At 31.9% G+C, this 22815-nt stretch overlaps 2 protein-coding genes across 2 annotated transcripts; one reads left to right on the forward strand and one right to left on the reverse strand.

Annotated features, from left to right (window-relative positions):
• Positions 1–9172: 9172 nt before the first annotated feature.
• On the reverse strand, positions 9173–10963 carry EAF01_004728 (uncharacterized protein; the record flags this gene model as incomplete). Its single annotated transcript, XM_038912982.1, has 2 exons — positions 9173–10780; positions 10841–10963. The coding sequence occupies 2 exons, from the start codon at positions 10961–10963 to the stop codon at positions 9173–9175; spliced, it is 1731 nt and encodes a 576-aa protein (XP_038771068.1).
• A 1066-nt stretch (positions 10964–12029) lies between these two features.
• EAF01_004729 (uncharacterized protein) lies at positions 12030–16031 on the forward strand. Its single transcript, XM_038912983.1, has 3 exons — positions 12030–14339; positions 14394–14505; positions 14559–16031. Exons 1-3 carry the CDS (start codon positions 13177–13179, stop codon positions 15333–15335), a joined length of 2052 nt encoding a protein of 683 aa, XP_038771069.1. The 5' UTR covers positions 12030–13176; the 3' UTR covers positions 15336–16031.
• Positions 16032–22815: the final 6784 nt, after the last annotated feature.

Genomic DNA, 22815 nt, shown 5'->3' on the forward strand with positions numbered 1-22815 from the left:
ACTAACTGCAATTGGTAGGGGTTTTGTTTCTTCTGGAGTGGGACTCCCAAGTACTTTGCAGCCTCTGGTGCAATAAAATTTCCTGTAGCCCCTGAATCTATCATGGCTTGTTGTATTTGTCCGTTTATCTTGACTCTGCAGTATATTTGTCCTGCTTGTCCTGTAGCATTCAGCTGTGGTGTAATTTGCTTATTCTCGCTATTCTGGATGATCTCATCGGCAAATGTTACACGTCGAGGTTCTTCCTCTTCTAGATAGGCAGCGCTTGTCCCTGATCTAGCTCTGTCATCAAGTAAATCCCTCCATAGGGTGTACCGGTAGTTCCCTTGAGTGACTTTCATTATCGTACCCACAACTGGTGGTGGTAATATGGCTTGAGCCTGGACCCGGTGTTCTTTTCCTACTCTTCTGCATAAAAATAGAACCTGATTCTCATTTCTTTCAGATGTGTGGTGATAAAACACTTCCCATAGCTCTCCTCTGTCTGGCCACTGGAGGTGATCGGTACTGATCCTTTCTATGAATGATGTGTTCGTAGTGATTCCAAACCATAGAATTCGATGCTGATCGACGTACCGAACCTCATACGATTCGCCCTCTTCAGCGTCTGTTACGCTGAGGTCCTCGTTCATAGTTCCTTCGTCTGTATCTCCAAATTTCCAGATACGACGGTTCCATTGGTCAATTTCCCGAATAGACCATGATTCTCCTAACTGCGGGTCTTTGTTTACCCATGAGAGGCCTTCGACCTCTTCTTCTTCTTCGTAAGCTGGTGGTGGCGTGGCTAGCCCTGTCATGCTAACAGCACACAATTGTGGCGTGAAGGTGGCATTAAGTTGGCCCTTGCCGAACTTATTCTTAAAGTTGCCCTTCTTGCCCCCTGTTCTCTTGCTTCGACATTCTGCTGCCCGATGCCCTGCTTTCCCACATTCAAAGCATAAGTTATTTTCTCGTCTTCGTTTCTTTTCCGGATCATCATTCCCACCTTTGTGGTGCGTAGCGTCGAGTTCCATAGGGTCTCCATATCTCTGTGGATTGTAACGTGGTCTTCCCTCATTCTTGCGGTAACGCTCTTGCTTTTGATTTCCCTGGGGTTTGTATGATCTTTGACTTTGTCGATATCGGTAAAGACGATCATCTGATTCGATGGAGTCCTGGATTAGGTCGTTCAAGTCTACACTCTCGGCAGATCTTTCTAACTCCAGTCTGACTTCTGGTTTGAGTCCTTTACGATAGTGACTCATAATGGCGGTTTCGTCCCACTTGGTTGTTCCAGCATATCTTCGAAATTCCGTAGCATACTTCAATGCTGATCCTGTCTGCTTGAGGTTGAAGATCTTATCTTCCGCTACCTCTAGCTCATTGGAGTTCCCGAAGATTCTACGAATCTCTGTCTTAAATCCTTCAAAACTGTTGAAGATTGTTCGAGTGGGTTGCATGCGATCCTGGTCGTCATGCTCGAAATAGTCTCGTAAATATGGTTGAATCCACTTGCTTGCTTCTCCTCTGAGATATGATACAGCCCATACACTCTTGGATTCCTTTTCGGTGAACTTGTCTTCGTTGAATCTGAAGTAGATTTCAAGTTGTAAGAGGAAGGTGTCGAGTTCCTGTCGACTTCCTTGGTATTTGTCTGGTAAGGCAATCTTGAGTGTTTCGTTGATGGTAATTTCCTTGGGAGCGTCGGTCATCTCGACATCGTCGGTGTCGGGTGCTTGTGCCTGACTGCTCGCGGATGCACTGGTGGGTGTCATATCGTCGGTTGGTATTGAATTGGTACTTGAAGCAGAAATGGTGCTCAAAGTGTTACGGGAGCTGCCTCTAGGGTCACGTGGAAGTGTCTAGAGTTCTCTCGAGGTGGTTTAGACTAAACTTCAAGTAGGAATTCAATAAGGTTGGTAACTGGTTGCAATTCTCGTAACTATAGTAATGAAACTAATGATTGTTCTTGAGCACGAAGCTCTACATTGTAATGAAATCCCATTCCCTTATATAGATCTTCGTACTCTGATGTTGGTTGGAGTTTCTTGGAGTCCTGGCTCCCAAGGACCTCCTTGGAGCCCTGGCTCCTGGGGACTCCACCACGTGACACTTGTCACATGGCATTCTGTTACCCATCGTAACAATTATATTAGCTGCATTACTCGCTTATTTCATCTATTTGTATTTAAGTATCTAGGTAGGTAGTTAGATCTGTCTTTTTAAGGGAAGAAGGGGGGGCGATAGAAATGGAAATGAAAATGGAAATGGAAATGGAGAATATCGTGAAAGGGATTTAATATAAGTTATCCCCTAGACCGTCATTATATGACGCCTCGCTTAACAGGATCTTAGTGACCAATCAGAACATCAGGATTTTGAGAATTCTCATAATATTAAAACTATTTTTTATAATAATTATTAAAACACTTATTATTATTATATAAAGAAATATTATATTCTTTACATCCTTATTTACTTTTATACCTCACTTCTTTTATTTAAAATTAATAGACTTTTCTCTTAATATAATCCTTTTTATCTTATAAAACTATTTCTTATAAATATAATAATTCCTTTTACTTTCCAAATATATAAAATAATAATTTTAAAAAAGATTATAACTTTTAATTGAAATTAATCAAATCTGTTTTATATATTTAAAATAATATTTGGATTCAAATTCGATAATCAATTCATTAGCAAAAGATTTTCAAAAATCATTATACCTAAGAGATTTGATTATAGAATACTTTAATACAATTTCTTTATAAATCAAATAGCAATTAATTAAAACAATAATAAAAAGCTATTATTCTAAAGCTTAATAATTATTATATTATTATTATTAATATTCTAATATAAATATATATAATTGATTCTTTATATTACATAAAGCACTAATAATATTCATATTATAATTATAATCATTAAAAAGAATTAAAATAAATAATTCTTTCTTATAACGTAGTTTAACACCGAATGGGCCATATCACCAAGTAGGCCACTTTCACCTCATTTACACCTTTAAATACAGATTATTTAATAACCATTAAATCAATTGATTTAAACAATTAAGAATCTAATAATTTAGGATCTATTATATTGTTTTAATAGATTTTTATATTATAATTTATCTTTCTATATTTACTATAATATTAATTAGAAAATGCTTCCTTATTAGAATTTCCCTCTTTTTTAATGTTTATTATATTAAATCTGAATATCAATCTTTTATTAAAATAATATATTAAAAGCTTTTTATTTAATAAACATTCCTTCTTAATATAATTAGGTTTTTTATATATATCAATATTTGTTTAATACTTCATTTATTATTCAAAATATATAATTCTTTATATTTAAAAATATATTTTTATAAGCTAATCTTTCTATATCTTTAATTAAAACTAGTACAATTTTGAATATAAATATAAAGAAGCTTGATTAATAATAAATTATTCGAAATTTAATTAATATTAATTGAAAAAGAGCTTTAATTAAATTATAAGGGATTTGAGAAATTTATTAATCTAAATCGAAAAAGGGGGGGGTAGGTATATAAATTCGAATATCTAATTTTAAAAATATAGCTTTAAGATTAAATAGAATTAAATCTATTTTTCAAAATTTTGATTTTATATTTTGAGAAGTAATTAATTTCTTATATGTAACTTTAAAAATTATAAAGAATTCAATCTTTAAAATATAATTAATATATATTTTAATAAATCTATTAATTTAATTGTCATATAAACATTTTAGATTATTAAAATAATTAATATTAAATAATTAAATTAAATAATTTAAATATAATGATAAATGTAAATATATAATATTATTCTCTTTATAATATACTTGAAAAGCTATTAATTCATGATTTTTATACTTATTTAATATCAATATTCGATATTTACTCTTTCTTTAATTCTTAATATATTTATTAAAATGTTTTAATTATTTCAAATTTGTTTTATTATTTATTTATTTATTAAATATAGATTTAATAATTTAGTTTATAGAAAGATCGGTTTTAATATATTAATTAAAAAAATAAATCTATTCTTAAATTATTAAAAATAAGAAAATAATTTCATTCTTTTTATTTCTATATATTGTTATTATAGTTTATTCTCGATTACCTAATTATACTATTTTACTTCTATCATTTCGTTTAGTATTAATTATTACTATTATTACATATATAATCCTCATTATAAAATCTATTTCATCAAAATTATAAAAATTTCTATCCAAAATGTTATATTTTACTTATATATTTGTAATTAATTAAAACCATTTTTCAAAAAGTTTAGAATTCTTATAAAAAACTCTTTGAAAATTATAAATATAATTAAAATATATCTTTAATTCAATTTAATATTTTATAAATTAATATACCTAAAGCTTTTCAATATATTTTGTACCTCTTGATTTGAAAATATAATTTATTATATTTTTTATATTTTTAAGTTTAAGTGAAAAACTTTTCGAATTTATATTAAAAATATATTAAATAATTAATTTTTCTTTCAATTTTATAATTTTATGATAATTCATTCGAATCTTTATATATAAAAGTAATCTATTAAATACTTAGTTTTTTGTTTTTTTAAAAAGTTTTAATAATTGAAAATAAATATACTTCTTTATTTATAAATTTCATAATAAATGATTAATAAAATATATATTGAATATAAAGAGCGTAAATTGAGGTGAAAATGATCCACTCGGTGATATGGCCCACTCGGTGTTAAACTACGTTATATATATAATGGGAAGAATCATGTGATTCGCTTAAACACGTGATCATACGTTTTGACATTATTCGAAAATGAATAATGTAGTTTAATACCGAGTGGGCCATATCACCAAGTAGACCACTTTCACCTCAATTTACACTCTTCATATTCAACATGTGTTTTATCAATCATTTATTATGGAATCTACAAATAAAAAAGCACATTTACTTTTAGCTATTAAAGCTTTTCAAAAAAACAAAAAACTAAGTATTTAATAGATTACTTTAATTATATAATATGCCTTATATAATAATTAGCTATAAAATAAATAGTTTACTTTTATATATAAAGATTCGAATGAATTATCATAAAATTATAAAATTGAAAGAAAAATTAATTATTTAATATATTTTTAATATAAATTCGAAAAGTTTTTCACTTAAACTTAAAAATATAAAAAATATAATAAATTATATTTTCAAATCAAGAGGTACAAAATATATTGAAAAGCTTTAGGTATATTAATTTATAAAATATTAAATTGAATTAAAGATATATTTTAATTATATTTATAATTTTCAAAGAGTTTTTTATAAGAATTCTAAACTTTTTGAAAAATGGTTTTAATTAATTACAAATATATAAGTAAAATATAACATTTTGGATAGAAATTTTTATAATTTTGATGAAATAGATTTTATAATGAGGATTATATATGTAATAATAGTAATAATTAATACTAAACGAAATGATAGAAGTAAAATAGTATAATTAGGTAATCGAGAATAAACTATAATAACAATATATAGAAATAAAAAGAATGAAATTATTTTCTTATTTTAATAATTTAAGAATAGATTTATTTTTTTAATTAATATATTAAAACCGATCTTTCTATAAACTAAATTATTAAATCTATATTTAATAAATAAATAAATAATAAAACAAATTTGAAATAATTAAAACATTTTAATAAATATATTAAGAATTAAAGAAAGAGTAAATATCGAATATTGATATTAAATAAGTATAAAAATCATGAATTAATAGCTTTTCAAGTATATTATAAAGAGAATAATATTATATATTTACATTTATCATTATATTTAAATTATTTAATTTAATTATTTAATATTAATTATTTTAATAATCTAAAATGTTTATATGACAATTAAATTAATAGATTTATTAAAATATATATTAATTATATTTTAAAGATTGAATTCTTTATAATTTTTAAAGTTACATATAAGAAATTAATTACTTCTCAAAATATAAAATCAAAATTTTGAAAAATAGATTTAATTCTATTTAATCTTAAAGCTATATTTTTAAAATTAGATATTCGAATTTATATACCTACCCCCCCCTTTTTCGATTTAGATTAATAAATTTCTCAAATCCCTTATAATTTAATTAAAGCTCTTTTTCAATTAATATTAATTAAATTTCGAATAATTTATTATTAATCAAGCTTCTTTATATTTATATTCGAAATTGTATTAGCTTTAATTAAGAATATAGAAAGATTAGCTTATAAAAACATACTTTTAAATATAAAGAATTATATATTTTAGATAGTAAATAAAGTATTAAATAAATATTAATATGTGAAAAAAACCTAATTATATTAAAAAGAAGTATTTATTGAATAAAAGGTTTTTAATATATTATCTTAATAAAAAGTTAATATTTAGATTCAATATAATAAGTATTAAAAAAAAGGAAATTCTAATGAAAAAGTATCTTCTAATTAATATTATAATAAATATAGAAAGACAGGTTATAATACAAAAACCTCTCAAAATAATATAATAGATCCTAAATTATTAGATTCTTAATAATTTAAATCAATTAATTTAATGATTATTAAATAATCTATATTTGAAGGTGTAAATTGAAGTGAAAATGATCCACTTGGTGATATGGCCCACTCGGTGTTAAACTATGTTATTGGGAAGAATTATACCTTATTTTAGATCATTTCAATTTATATTATTCATTTTGTATAGGCTATATAGTGCTGTATATAATGATTCGAGTTGACGACTCCCCCCCTCTAAGTAATCTCAATAAATAATATTCAAGCTGTTTTAGTTTTTAAAGAAATAATTTTTAATTTTTTATATATTCTATTAACAAAAGTTTTTTTATTATAAATTATAAATTAAATTAAAATTATTATATTATTCTTTCATATTATAAAATATATATTATTCAAAAGTAATATTTCAGAATAAACTATTCCTCATAGTATTTTATTATCTTTAATATTTTGAACCCTTAAATTATTCAGATCTTTATGAATATTAGAATTAGACTTATATGTTCTTATTATAATATACTCTATATAACATATATACTCTAAAAAGTTATAAGAAATAAATAGATTATTAAGATAAATATAATATAATACTTTAAATAATTTTTATATTAAATATAAAACTATTACTTATATAAAATTTATATATTTTTTATTTTTTATTAACTCTAAAAAAGAAGGTATAATTATACTTATAAAATCATTCTTTTTATTAATCTTATATCAATTTTATATTATAAAAAAACTTCGATCTATTATTATTTATATTTTAAATCCTATAAATATAGGTTTATTTTTAATAATAATAATAAAGCTTAATTAATTAAAATATTAAGCTATATTTTTATCAACTAATATTCAATCTTAAAGTATTTATATTAAGAGATTAATACTCTAAATATAATTTAATAATTAATCTACCTATAAATAAGTATATTAATATATAAAATTCGAATTAATAAAATAATATCTTATTTTTTTATAAATATTTTTTTTTCAAAAGATTTAATAAAATATCTTATATAAAGCTTTTCAAACTTATTTCTTAATATAAAATATATAAAAGAGTATATATTAGTATTTTTTATTATATTCCTAATAGATTTCAAATTTAAATTCAATATAAACCAATATATATATATATATATTTAAATATAAATAAATCTTGTTTATTATTATAGAATATTATCAAAATACCTACAAATTTAAAAGTTCTTTATCTTTTAATATTCGTATATATAAATTTATTTATTTTATTGTTAATTCTATTATTTTAATAGGAAAATAAATATAAAATAGATTGAATATATTATATTCTTAAGTATTAATTTATAGAATAAGTTTTCAATTGAAATCAATATAATTTATAGATTTAAAAGAATTCTTTATTTTCAAAATAAAAGGAATATTTGAATATAATATCCCTACATTTATGAAATTAAATTTTATATTAATTAAAGTTATATTAATAGAATTATTATATATTGTATATTTGTTGATTTCCTTATTATCAATATTATTTACGAAAATATTAATGGTCTTGTTCGGTGCACGGACCACCCAGGCGTCATATAATAATGGTCTAGGGGATAATAAGATTAGAATTTATTTACTTAGTTTCATATTTACTTACATACACATATACCAACCTAGGTACTTACTTATATTATCTCAACTCGATTCAACTCGATTCCTATAATAATAAAAAACGAAACATCTTAAATATACATACATATCGAGCATATCGATTATAATTCAACAACTTACATAAACTCTAGAGTGTAAGCGGTATATACTAGAATTCATACATATTAGAATATAATCTATTTATTATTCAATCTCGAGAGATAATTCTCATATGATTGTGATTATTATATCAATAGATTCATAGGAATGATATAAAGAGAGGAGAAGTAGATGAGAAGAGGAAAGGGGAGGACAGAAGTACTTCATCCTAAGATTGACTTCTATGAAACTTAATCAGGTTTTAAGGAATGTGATTGTATATATATACATAGATTCATCCAATCATCCTCCATCCACTCAAGTCCAAGAACCCCCTCAAAATTCTAATTCCAAATCTAAATCTGAAGCAAAATATAAAAGGAGGTATATATTTTATTGACATATATATCTATTATTCCACCAATATATATCTTTGTATCTTTATCTGATGATTTATTTACTTAGTCGTTCATTTGTGTATTCTATCTTTACAATGCATTTTCTTCTTTCTCTTCTTCCTCTTGCAGATCTCTCAATCTGCCAGACATCCGTCCATTCTACGACTACCAACTCGACATCTCAGGAGAGTTTTCGCACTTTCCTTTTTCCGATTTTCCATCTCCCAATCTTTATTGTTCAATTCTCATCCTCCCTCCCTCCCTCCTATGCTTCCTCCCTCCCCCTCTTCGCCCCTCTCCCCATATACCTAATAATCAAAACACAAAAAAACAAACGCCACATATGCATACACACACGCAGTTAAATGCCTTTCAAATCATCACATCATCCATCACTATCATACAAAAAAGCACCCAGCTTACATATATCGAGAAGAGATCCTATTCTCCAGCCGATACATACGATAATTTTGTTCCTTTTTCTCCTCCTCTACTCGCTTACTCTTTTACCAACTGCCCAGTTTCCATCCATGAATTCGATCTTGAATATCATCCCAACTGAAATTTTTGTATACTCTTCCTTCTTCTTCACCTTCCTGTAAAACCACGGTTGGACTACCACTTCCCTCTCCTGCATTTTTCACCAGACCTCCAAAGACTTGTATAGCTACTCTTCTAAGATCTTTGACGGTTAATTCTTCGATTTTCTTGCACATTTCTCTGACTCCAACCTTTCTTCCGTGTACTTGTACTTGTCTTCCCAAATCTTCTAATTCTACCATCCTCGATTCCAAGTTCATCAATAAACTTGATCTTAGCTGATTCTTCGCACGATTAACTTCTGCCGTCTGTAATGAGCTGAATCCAGAATCGAGAGTGAGACTTTGAAGTTCACGGCACATGACATCAAGCATATTCTTGACGTAGCCTGGGGAACATGAGGATGAGATTCCAAAAAGCCCAGAATCGGTGTACGAGTGGTTGAAAGCCATGCATGATTCGACCCAGCCGTGTTGGTTTAAAACGTTGGTATAAAGACGAGAATACATGCCTTTGCCAGGACCACCAGCAGAGAAGGATCCACCACCGCCAAGAAGAGTTTGAAGGGTAGCGAGGGCGTAAATGTCGGGGGAAGAAATGGGAAGAGCTTCGAATGCGATATGAATATGGCTTAGTGCGGGAAGGGCAGGATTCACTGGTGGTGGCAGAGTTGGGAGGGCAAGAAATCCACCTGTGTAGCGTGAAGGTTCGTTGAGGTTAAGGGGATTCAGGAAACCATTCTGAACAGAGGCACTTTTTGGTGCGGAAGTGGAGATGTTCTTGAAAAATGGCATGCGTGATATTAAGGTGGATGGCTTTTGTGTTGGTGAAGGTGGTGTTGATGAGGAAGATGATGATATAGAGCTGTCGCTGCTAGTTTCACCTGATACTGAATCAAGAGACGTTTCCGATCCTGTTTGTGATAAAATGGGAGCTGATTTTGGCATATCTCCAAAATGTTGTTCGGCAAGTTTTACTGCTTCTTCATGTTGTACCCCCGCAAATGCTACGACCATTCTTTCAGGTCTATAGAAAGTATCTCGGTATAGTTGTATGGTATTGCTGTTGATCTCGGAAAGTCGTTCTTTCGGACATAACAGAGGATTTCCAAGAGTGTTTCCCTTGTATGCAACCATGTGTACGATTTCCGGAAGAATTAACTCTGGCTTTGACCAAATCTCGCCAATCTCATATTCAGCGGTCACCAATTGTTGGGAAACCTCCTCCTCAGTGATTAAAGGATTTCGAATTGTCTCGGCGAGAAGAGCGACAGTAGTTGGGACCGCAGAGTTGAATGTGGCAGATTGATACATCAAAGATTCTCTTGATGAAGCGCATTGTATATTGCCTCCTAGTGACTCGATTGATTCTAACATCTCATCGCCTGATCTCTTTGACGTCGACTTGAATGCCAATCTATCCATTATATGACTAACCCCTCTGAGATCTTCATTTTCGTATCTGGACCCTGCATCGATGTATACTCCAATGGCGGAAAAGTGACCGGGTAAAGCTTCCGTTGCGACACGAACTCCATTGGGAAGGGTAGTGATTTGATCTAATTCAGCAGGATCCTGTAAGTGTCTAGTGTTAGTCGAGGTGAAGAGTATTAGAAGTTTGGACATCATTTGTACCTTTTGTATAGGTTCCACTACAGTAGCCAAACTTCTTGAACGGAAAGCAGGTAAAGCATTGGATATAGGTCTTTGAGATGAAAGAGCCCTCCTCAAAACCCTCGTTGAAGGATTTCTGAGCATAATGAGTATTACTGGTTGTAATTGCAGTAAGTTGAAGATAGAAATTGACTTCGTCGTCGCGAAAGTTCCGTCGCAGTTACATCAATCATGACTGCTTAGTACTCCGTACGCAATTCTCCCCCAAAAAAACTTGAGTTCGGTATTTACCGGTTGATGGCGGGGGGGCGTTCTTTTTGATTGATGGATGGGGATTACGTGATCAGCATCAGCGATAGTGGCTCGAGTGGGGTGAGTTGGGTGAGTGAGTGGGTGAGTTGATAGCAAAATCGAAGCCGAGGCAGCCTCAGACCATTTTGCAGCTGTTTACGGGTACGGGCTAGGGCTAGTAGTGCAGAAACTGTGCCGTATTCAGACATTGTTCACGTGCCACATCTCTCCCGCTTTTTTATTTTCTCTTCCCAGAGGCGTTGAATCAGCGACTAGACTGGGATGGACGACTATCAGGCGAGCCAGGATTGATCAGAGCCGTGCAATTTAACGGTCAAAGCATTTTTTAATCTTTTTATTGCGGTTATCAATATTGGGAGAGGAAGTGAGGTTGGAGTGAAGTTATCTAAGTGAGGGAGGTTAAGTTACGTGGTTGAAGTTTGCAAGACAGGTGTGAAAATGTAGAAGTATTGATGGGCTATATTGAGAAGAGTTTTACATCTCATTGTTGATTCTATTGTTGATTCCACCTATATACACACCTATATACATGACCACCTACCTAGGCTTGTCATCTATCGTGGCAATACCATGGATGACGGTGAAAAGGAACGTCGTTGCCAAATGCAGCCCTGCTTCCGGCCATTTTTTATATTGCACTCGTGCCACTCTGACTGATCGCGTATCTCTCCGAATGAATGATGATTTGATATCCATGGCCTGATAGACATCGACCGAGATTATTGACCATTGATATGGCCATGTCCAAGTGAGGATCTATGTGTAAATGTAGGAAGCTTGTGTGTTATATACTCTATGTATATATGTGCGTATGTAAACATATGTTTGTTGATATGATTATATGTTTATTTGTTTATATATACCTGTACTAGTTATATATATGTGAATGTTACTTATTACTGTATAATCATCATTATCATCACTTATCAACATCTCGTGCGACTACTATTACTCTATATTCTGGAAATTATTCATTCTAGAAATACGATATCCTCACGCATAGGTACCGTTACCCACCTAGATGCAAATGCAATACTACCATCACCACATACAACAAGTCTCTACCACTCTCAGATCCTCCCTAACAACCACCATACAACCAAAATCAAGATCAAGATATTGTCCACAGTCTATTCGCATTCTTATTTTTGTTAGAGTTTCTGACAAAAGATATTAACATCCATACATCCATACACACACACACACACACACACATATATATATATCTCTCTACATACACATACCTATTCAGTGCATATACATACATAAGATCTTACACTCTAATTCATACATACATATTCACATATTTCAACGTCAACACACCGCATATCCATTCGAATTCTGTGTTTCTCTTCTCTTCTTTTCATCCTCGATTTATTTACCCCAGAGACTATACGGCACTGATACTACTGTCTGATACCTGCTTGTACTATACTACTGCTGCTGCTACTCCTCCTCCTACAATCTACCCTTCCTCGTATCCTACCACACTTTCAATCTAGATGTCAGGTTAACGCACAGCACCACAAGCCACTTTGACTTCTCTTGCCCCCGAAACCTATCAAGAACAAAATTGGAATCCCCATCCAAGCCAATCAATCCATCAAGATTCAAACCTCAACAACACTTTGACTACCATATAGTGTAGTGATAGTACGGGATTACCAGGCACGGCACATACCTTACATACCGTACATATTGCACACACTATCTCAAGACCATACATCTTACCTACCTACCTACCTACCTACCTACCTACTATCTATCCATACATAATCTCTTTTACTAGTTAATTTGTTCAAGGGTTTATTTTTTTCTTTTCTTTTATCATCACTTGTCTTGAATTCGATTCATCCTTTGTTAAATTCAAATTCAAATCCAAATCCAAATCAAGTACAACAAATACATATATCAATTCTCATTCTTTATAATTTTGTTATTTATCTTTCAACCATCCTTCACATCCATCCACCTCTCTCTCCCCTTCAAGAACAATCAAAAGTCGAGGATTAACTTAGTCCTCGTTCTTCATATTCTCTCTCTCCATGTATTCATCGCTCCCGAGTTCGCCCTGGAACCCAACCACTTCCATATCATCATCACCCATGGTACGAGAAAGAAGTGCACCACAATCAGTCTCACCAATCTCCCCACAACCAACTACAACCCCAACATCTCCCACATCATCATCATCAACCAGAGGTCGTCTCAGAGGTTTAAGTTATTTGCGAAGTTACACACAAAATCACTTACTATCGAGGGAACATCATAATCAAAATTCTTCAAATTCAAATAGTAATAATCACCAAAATTCACGACCCACACTCTCGCACACCTCAAGTTATCCTACACCTTCAACTCCCTCTCACGCCTCTTCTGCAGCCTCGCCTGCAACTCCTGCAACCGAAATTCTTCCTCGACAAATTTCACCCACTGCACGAAGATCCACCAATCCCCCCGAAGTAACATCTGCAGGTGCGAATAATCCAGAAAATCTGGGATCGACAAGTGGGTGGTTACCGACAGTAGGAGGTCACAGCGGAGTATCGAGAATTGCAACTCAGCCACAACCTACTGCGACTGCCTCCTCTTCAGCCGTCTTATCGGCCAACGATTCGTCTGCGATAACCTCTGGTCTCGAGGCGTCGATGGCAAGAACTAGATCTGCAGGAACAGGAGGGGCAGCAGATATGCCTTTGTTAAATGACTTGGGAGAAAACGGTTCTCAATCAACCAGAGAAACCATGTCACATCAATTACCATCGATTCGTTTCTCTCCGCATCAAGATCCTCGAGCTCATCGTCCATCTCTCGTATTTGGTACCATGAGTCGAACACTCCCGACAGGAAAGGAAATTATAAAAGTTGGTCGATATTCCGAAAGAGATAATCAACCCCCGCATGCTACGAATGTGCCATCGTTTGCACCCGTTGGATTCAAGTCAAAAGTGGTTAGCAGACGTCATTGTGAATTTTGGTGCACAGGAGGTCGTTGGTATATAAAGGATGTGAAAAGTTCATCGGGCACATTTCTCAATCATATACGATTAAGTTCACCTGGAACAGAATCAAAACCATTCCCAGTGAACGATGGTGATATAGTCCAATTAGGTATAGATTTCAAAGGTGGTGAGGAAATGATATTCAGATGCGTCAAAATACGAGTGGAACTCAACAAAGGATGGCAAACTGGTCCTAGCAGTTTCAAGTATGTCTTCTACTTTGATGGTGAATCCAGTTTGTTTGCTAATCTTTTATCCAGTGTGCAATCTCATAAGCGCTTACGCGAGCTCAACAACAATCTCAAGAAACAAGCCTCCGGTGCTTCGAGTAGTTCCTCGCAAGATTGCTCGATTTGTCTTGGACCCATAGCAGTAAGTCAAGAGGTCTTTTTCCTACCTGATAGCCCTAAACTAACATATGCAAGCCCTGCCAATCTTTATTTGTCGCGCCATGTTCTCACACATGGCATTACAAATGTATACGAGTTGTTATCAATGGTCCAGCTTGGCCTCATTTTATATGTCCAAATTGTCGTACAGTCGCAGATCTCGAGGCAGAGCTTGATGAACCAGATGGAGATTGGGAGGAATTAGCCACATCTGATGCGGAGGCTGAGGTGGAAGCAATATCAGAAGCCGCAACAAATACAAACAATCTCCATGGAACCGAGCCAGCAACCCAGGAAACGGTTATACCACAGTCGAGTGACCCCACAGGCGCTCCAATTCTACCAGAGCCGGAAAACCTTGAACCTTTGAATATGAATCATATTGAAGATGATCTCGACACAAGCGATGATTCTAGTACAGGTGCTCTCGCCCACGAAACTAGACTCGAAGATATAGCTTTTCTCAACGTCAGCGATTCACAAGCCAGTTCGGCTGCAGCCACACCGGTTCCTCAAACCAACTTGAGTTCTACAGTATCACCTCTCGACATCATTGCAAGAAAACCAGTCCCCAGTGCCACCTCTAACTCTCGTTCTGAGCGTGGTTCACCAAGTCCAAATGGGATGCATCCTGCATTAGCAGATCCTCTCACAGGTGAAGGACCAATGACACCCAGAAATGATGTAGGACCATTCATTTTCGATGGTGGTGCGGGGAGAACAAATACAATCAGACTAGCTACTAGATCTAGCAATCTAGATTATAATGAAACACCAACAACGGCTCACTCGACACCGCATTCTGCTCTTTAGTTTTATTCTCAAAGGAGACAATCAATACGAAATGATTTGGCCAGGGCAAAATTTCTGCATTTTAGCGAAGAAGGATTCTCTATGGGCGACCATATGATATGTCTAATGGTTTGATTCATCACTTTTGTACGGTTACGATAATGGATAATAAACGACAAATGATCTAGGTACATACTTTCGAAGGAACAACTGAGGGGAATAAGATATCAGTTTGCGTGTTAGGATGAATGGTGATAGGGCGTATATTTGGGGGAATTCAAAGTCACTTGAGAAATGGAGTGGGGTGGAGTTAATTGCTTCTTATATGAGCTGGTTGGTTGGGAATGTGTTATTGATAGAGGAGAAGTGGGTAGGGGTAGGAGGAAGCGAATGCGCTAAATACGTACGCACTTGCATTTATATTTATATATGCTGTTGGGAATACCTAGGAATAGGAAGAGCGAAACGGAGGGAATCAGAACCGAGTAAACTCGGAGCAGCTAGTATAGTAGCGAGAGTAGATATATCTCGCTTGGGGAGATGAGCGCATCGGGGATACCTAGGAATATGAATTGGGGTTTATGCTCTTTGATATTTGATGTTCGGTGTGATGTTTGGTGTGTGATATTTGATGTTACTTTATGCTTAAGATGCAGATTTAGATTCAGAGTATATCCGAATTGAATTGGATAATATTGAGTGATTACTTTCCTGTTAGTAAAATGAAAGATAGACCTATACTATTAGTAGATATCTATTATGAATATTGTTACTATGAATATTATTACTATAAATAAAACTGAAGTATATTTGAATAGAAAATAGTATAGTTTGTCTATAGAGGATACATGAATAGAAAGTATTCTATTCGATTTTAGTCTCTTGAATAGAATAAGAAAATTGAGAGAAAGTAGAAAAGGAATTGAGAAGAGAGGAATCACAAGGTTGTCCTGCTTGAGATTGGTTTAGATTTTTTAAACACTTTATATTCCTTTAAAAGAGAAGCTTAATTGTTGGTTCAAGTTTGAGTTCGAGAAGGATACAGAAGACGTAGCACCTATAATATTTGTAAATCCTAAATGTCTATCTTATATTCTGTTTAAAGAGCTAGCTAAGTATCGGAAGTTGTAGGTCTTATATAGATGCTACAAGAAGAGCTAGTCTTTTCTGCTTTTGCTTAAAGCTATTGTATTTTGTATTCGCTTACAACTGGAATATAGTAGTGAATGAATTAAAGCTATTTACTAGATCCTAATGATTAATTTTCATACGTTAATTGTCCAGGTTCTTTAATAGGGAATATATTAAATAAACTCTGAATCGTTTAGTAAGGATTTAATAAGTAAGTATATTCTGATTAATCTTAAATATATACTAGACTTTAATCTCTATTTGTAACATTAGAATTCTTCTTATTGTTTAAATCTAAATTTACTTGTATTTAATTTTCTGAGTATTAGATTTCCTTTTTGTGTATACTATATTTCTAGATTATTTTATATAAATTCCTTGATTTCTTTTATTATAGATTTTTTAGTAGTTATTCTGTTTAATCTAGGCTTTGTTTGATTTAGTAATTGTATTCCTATAGTATTGATATTTTGATTTATAATATATAGATGAGTAGGTGAGTAGGTGAGTAGGTGAATAGGTAAATAGGTAAATAGATGAATAAGTAAATAGATGAATAGATGAATAAGTAGATAGATAGATAGATGAATAGATAAATAAGAAAATAAGAAAATAAGAAAATAAGAAAATAAGAAAATAAGTAAATAAATGAATAGATGAATAAGTAGATAATTAGATAAGTAAATAGATAAATAGGCGAATAGATGAATAGGTAAATAGATGTCGGAACGTATGATCACGTGCTTAAGCGAATCACATGATTTTTCCCATTATATATATAATGAAAAGAATTATACCTTATTCTAAATCATTTCAATTTTATTATTCATTTTATATAGACTATATAATACTATATATAATAATTCGAATTAACAATTCCCCCCCTTAAATAATCTTAATACTAATTAATGTTTACCTTCTTATTAAAAGTATTTACGAATTAAATTACTTTCTAAGATTTTGTATAAAAGTATTTGTATAAAAATAAAAAGAATAGTTTAAACTATTTAATAAAATATTTTTTAAAAAGATAAATAAGATTATATTAATCTATATTTATATATAATTTATATAAAGGATTAGAATACTATATTCTTTACATTATTTTCTTTAATTAATATATTAAAAAGAAATCTTTGATTATAATTGGTTTCTTTAGGGTTGAATGGATTAATTGATTTATAAATTAGATTATTATATATATAAATTTTCAATAAATTCTATCCATAAATAAGAAAGTTAAAAATTCCATTTTTAGTTTAAAAAGTGATCTAAAAGAGAGGTGGCCCGAAAGTAGAGTACTCGACTTATAAGTTTAAAGCTTCGAGTCTATCTCGAGCTAATACTAGTATGTATATAAATATAAAATATGAAATCTTTATAATTTAAAAAGATTAATGAAAAGTCTTTATACTTTAATATACTAGTTGATTTATTACTATCATTTACTCTTATAAAATTAAGCTTTATCTTTACTTCCTTATATATATTAAAGACTTATTTTAATATATACTTAATTTAGTAATATTAAAACTAGATATTAAAGCTTTTAGAGTATAAAAGAATATAAATATAAAATTTAACATTATATTACTATTACGACGGTATCCAACATACCGCGTCATATGGCCAAATGGTCACGTGATGGACCTAGAGGATCTAGGGGATTGAAGAATAAATGTCTAGATTTATAAGATCTAAAGGATTCAAGTAGAACAGAGCCTTATAGTTTTGTAGAGAATGAAGGTTTATATAAGGAATAGAGTTTCTTTATATATAGAATTTTATGCTCAAAAATAATTATTAGTTTTATTATTATAATTATAAGAATTATAATCAATTACAATCTTATTAAATTCCTACTTAAAGTCTAAACTAAACTATTTCGAGAGAATTCTAAATACTTCCATGTAACCCTAGAGGCAGCTCCGTAACAATTACTATGTCTCCGAACTAATCTTTTAATTTATACTTATATCATCTTATTAAAACTACTTCTAGCGGCTATTAAGACTATATATAATAGTAAAAAGCATCTTCTTTTCTATTAGTAAAAAGAAATATATATTTCGTTGTTAATGTCGGAACGTATGATCACATGCTTAAGCGAATTACATAATTCTTTCTACTATATATATATTGAGAAGAATCATACCTTATTCTAGATCATCTCAATTTATATTATTCATTTTTATATAGACTATATAGTGCTGTATATGGTGATTCGAGTTGACGACTTTCCCCCCCAAGTGATCTCAACAGTTAACGTAGTTTATTAATGAGTCGACTATATTAGTAGATCGGCTACTTTTATTTCGAATTGTTATTTCAAAGTTATATTATTTAATAATAACTAAATCAATTAATTAAAATTATTAAAAATTTAATAATTTAGGATTTATTATATTATTTTAATAGATTCTTATATTATAATCTGTTTTTTTATATTTATTATAATATTAATTAAAAGATACTTTTTTATTAGAATTCCTTTTTTTATTAATATTTATTATATTAAATTTAAATATTAATCTTTTATTAAAATAATATATTAAAAGTCTTTTATTTAGTAAATACTTCTTTTTAATATAATTAGGTTTTTTTTGTATGTCGATATTTGCTTAATACTTTATTTACTATTTGAAATATATAATTCTTTATATTTAAAAGTATGTTTTTATAAGCTAATCTTTTTGTATTTTTAATTAAAGTTAATATAATCTCAAATATAGGTATAAGGGAGTTTACTTAATAATAAGTTATTCGAGATTTAATTAATATTAATTAAGAAAGAGCTTTAATTAGATTGTAAAAGGTTTAAAAGATTTATAATTTAAATTAAAAAAGGGGAAGGTAGGTATATAAATTTGAATATTTAATTTCAAAAGTATAACTTCAAGATTAAATAAGATTAAATTTATTCCTCAAAATTCTAATTTTATATTTTAAGAAATAATTGATTTTTTATATATAACTTTAAAAGCTATAAAGAATTCAATCTTTGAAATATAATTAATATATATTTTGATAAATTTATTAATTTGATTATTATATAAATATTTTAGATTACTAAAATAGTCAATATTAAATAATTAAATTAAATGATTTGAATATAATAATAAATATAAATATATAATATTATTCTCTTTATAGTATACTTGAAAAGCTATTAATTTATAACTTTCATATTTATTCAGCATTAATATTCGATATTTACCCTTTTTTCAATTTTTTAATATATTTATTGAAATATTTCAATTATTCTAAACCTATTTTATTATTTGTTTACCCATTAGATATAGGTTTAATAGTCTATTTCATAAAAAAAATCGATTTCGATATACTAATTAAAGAAATAAACCTATCCCTAAATTATTAAAAATAAGAGAATAGTTTTACTCTTTCTATTTCTATATATTATTACTATAGTTCATTTTTGATTATCTAATCATATAGATTTACTTTTATTATATTTTTTAGTATTAATAATAATTATTATTATATATATAATTCTCATTATAAAGCCTATTTCATTGAAATTATAAAAATCTTTATCCAAAATACTATATTTCATTCATATATTTACAATTAATTGAAACCATTTTTTAATAAGTTTAAAATCCTTATAAAAAACTTTTTGAAAGTTATAAATATAATTAAAACATATCTTTAATTCAATTTAATACTGTTACGGGAGCTGCCTCTAGGGTCACGTGGAAGTGTCTAGAGATCTCTCGAGGTGGTTTAGACTAGACTTCAAGTAGGAATTCAATAAGGTTGTAACTGGTTGCAATTCTCGTAACTATAGTAATGAAACTAATGATTGTTCTTGAGCACGAAGCTCTACATGTAAGGAAACCCTTTCCCTTATATAGACCTTCGTACTTTGATCGAATCGTCAAGTCTACTCGACTACTCGAGTCGACAAGTCGAATCGACTTTCCTTCACGTGACACTTGTCCTCGTGACCTGGTAAGGCTACCGCTTATTTAACCTGTGCTTACTAGCTAATCTGTAACCGTTGTGCAACCTGTGCCTACTGTGGGGTAGGTGCCAATAAAAGATAGGTACCTATCTTTTAATCACTGCTTATTTATTCGGTTACCGCTATCTTTAGTTACCCTTTAATTCAACTGTCCCTACAGTGCTGTTTTCGTAGGTCCCAACACCAAGGCCTTAGGTTTATCTTATAATCCATGTTGCGGTGCGGGTACCTCCGTAACAAATACTTTACAAATTAATATATTCAAAGTGTTACGACGACATCTAACATACCGAGTCACCTGATCAGAAAGTCACGGGATTAGAGATTCCCACTGGATCCCACTGCTCCCACCTGGTGGGACACGATGGGATCAATGGGACAACAAGGAACGAAGGTCTATATAAGGGAATGGGTTTCATTACAATGTAGAGCTTCGTGCTCAAGATCAATCATTAGTTTCATACTATAGTTACGAGAATTGCAACCAGTTACAACCTTATTGAATTCCTACTTGAAGTCTAGTCTAAACCACCTCGAGAGATCTCTAGACACTTCCACGTGACCCTAGAGGCAGCTCCCGTAACACTTTGAGCACCATTTCTGCTTCAAGTACCAATTCAATACCAACCGACGATATGACACCCACCAGTGCATCCGCGAGCAGTCAGGCACAAGCACCCGACACCGACGATGTCGAGATGACCGACGCTCCCAAGGAAATTACCATCAACGAAACACTCAAGATTGCCTTACCAGACAAATACCAAGGAAGTCGACAGGAACTCGACACCTTCCTCTTACAACTTGAAATCTACTTCAGATTCAACGAAGACAAGTTCACCGAAAAGGAATCCAAGAGTGTATGGGCTGTATCATATCTCAGAGGAGAAGCAAGCAAGTGGATTCAACCATATTTACGAGACTATTTCGAGCATGACGACCAGGATCGCATGCAACCCACTCGAACAATCTTCAACAGTTTTGAAGGATTTAAGACAGAGATTCGTAGAATCTTCGGGAACTCCAATGAGCTAGAGGTAGCGGAAGATAAGATCTTCAACCTCAAGCAGACAGGATCGGCATTGAAGTATGCTACGGAGTTCCGAAGATATGCGGGGACAACTAAATGGGACAAGGTCGCCATCATGAGTCATTACCGTAAAGGACTCAAACCAGAAGTACGTTTGGAACTTGATAGGGAAGGGGAGGACGATGACTTGAACGGACTAACCAAAAGCTCCATCGATGCCGATGACCGCCTATACAGGTACAAACAAACCCAACGATCATACAAGCCTCAGACAAATCATAGGCAAGGGCGCTACCGCAAGAATGAGGGTAGACCACGTTACAGTACACAGAGTTACGGGGACCCCATGGAACTAGACGCCACGCACCACAGGAACGGGAATGATGATCCAGAGAAAAGACGAAGGCGAGAAAACAACTTATGCTTTGAATGTGGAAAAGCAGGGCACCGGGCAGCGGATTGCCGAAGTAAGAAGACAGGAGGAAAGAAAGGCAACTTCAAACCCAAGTTCGGCAAAGGCCAACTTAACGCTACCTTTGTATCCCAGGAACATCCAGCTAAGACCGAAGAAACTGAGACCTTCACCAGTGAAGAATTCCGGAAATTATTGGACGAGTTACCGCGAAACCAAGAGGGTATGAATGCAGTAGACTTGTGGGAACAGGAGTACTACCGAACCCCATCACCATCGGTAACGGAAGAATGTATTAAGGAAGAGATACCAGCAGATCACGCGATGATGAGCTGGACTGCTTGCTATGATGAATTCTGCGGAATCCATCGATCAGATAAAGAAGCAACCGGATGGTTCCCCAAGAAAAGAAAGACAAGAAACCAACAATCCAACGAAACAGACAAAAAACAAGTTACCCAGCAATTGAATGCTACAGGACAAGCAGGACAGATATACTGCAAGGTCAAAATAAACGGACAAATACAGCAAGCCATGATAGATTCAGGGGCTACAGGAAACTTTATTGCACCAGAAGCTGCAAAGTACTTGGGAGTTCCACTCCAGAAGAAACAAAAACCCTACCAATTGCAGTTAGTTGACGGACAACTAGCAGGATCTGACGGGAACGTTTCACAGGAGACACGACCAGTACAAATGAACATAACCCAACATTCAGAGGTTATACAGCTTGACGTTGTGCCATTGGGCCAACAACAGACCATCTTAGGGATGCCATGGTTGAAGGCACACAATCCTAAGATAGATTGGTCACAAGAGACAGTGACATTCGATCAGTGCAAGAACGGTCACAAGGACACGTTCAAGGCGTCCGCGAGACGGAACACGCGCCAAGGGGAGTTGAACGCGAACAATCCCGGCGACGTAGGACACCCAGTCCAGG

The sequence above is a fragment of the Botrytis porri genome (genome assembly GCF_014898465.1).
Source record: "Botrytis porri strain MUCL 3234 chromosome Unknown BPOR_006, whole genome shotgun sequence".
NCBI lineage: Eukaryota > Fungi > Ascomycota > Leotiomycetes > Helotiales > Sclerotiniaceae > Botrytis > Botrytis porri.

Excerpts from the sequence above, each read along its gene's own strand:
- EAF01_004729 (XM_038912983.1), top strand. The coding sequence starts at position 13,177 with ATGTATTCATCGCTCCCGAGTTCGCCCTGGAACCCAACCACTTCCATA. Across the intron at positions 14,340-14,393 it reads ACTGGTCCTAGCAGTTTCAA|TGTGCAATCTCATAAGCGCT; the intron begins GTATGTCTTCTA and ends TCTTTTATCCAG. Across the intron at positions 14,506-14,558 it reads TTTGTCTTGGACCCATAGCA|CCCTGCCAATCTTTATTTGT; the intron begins GTAAGTCAAGAG and ends AACATATGCAAG.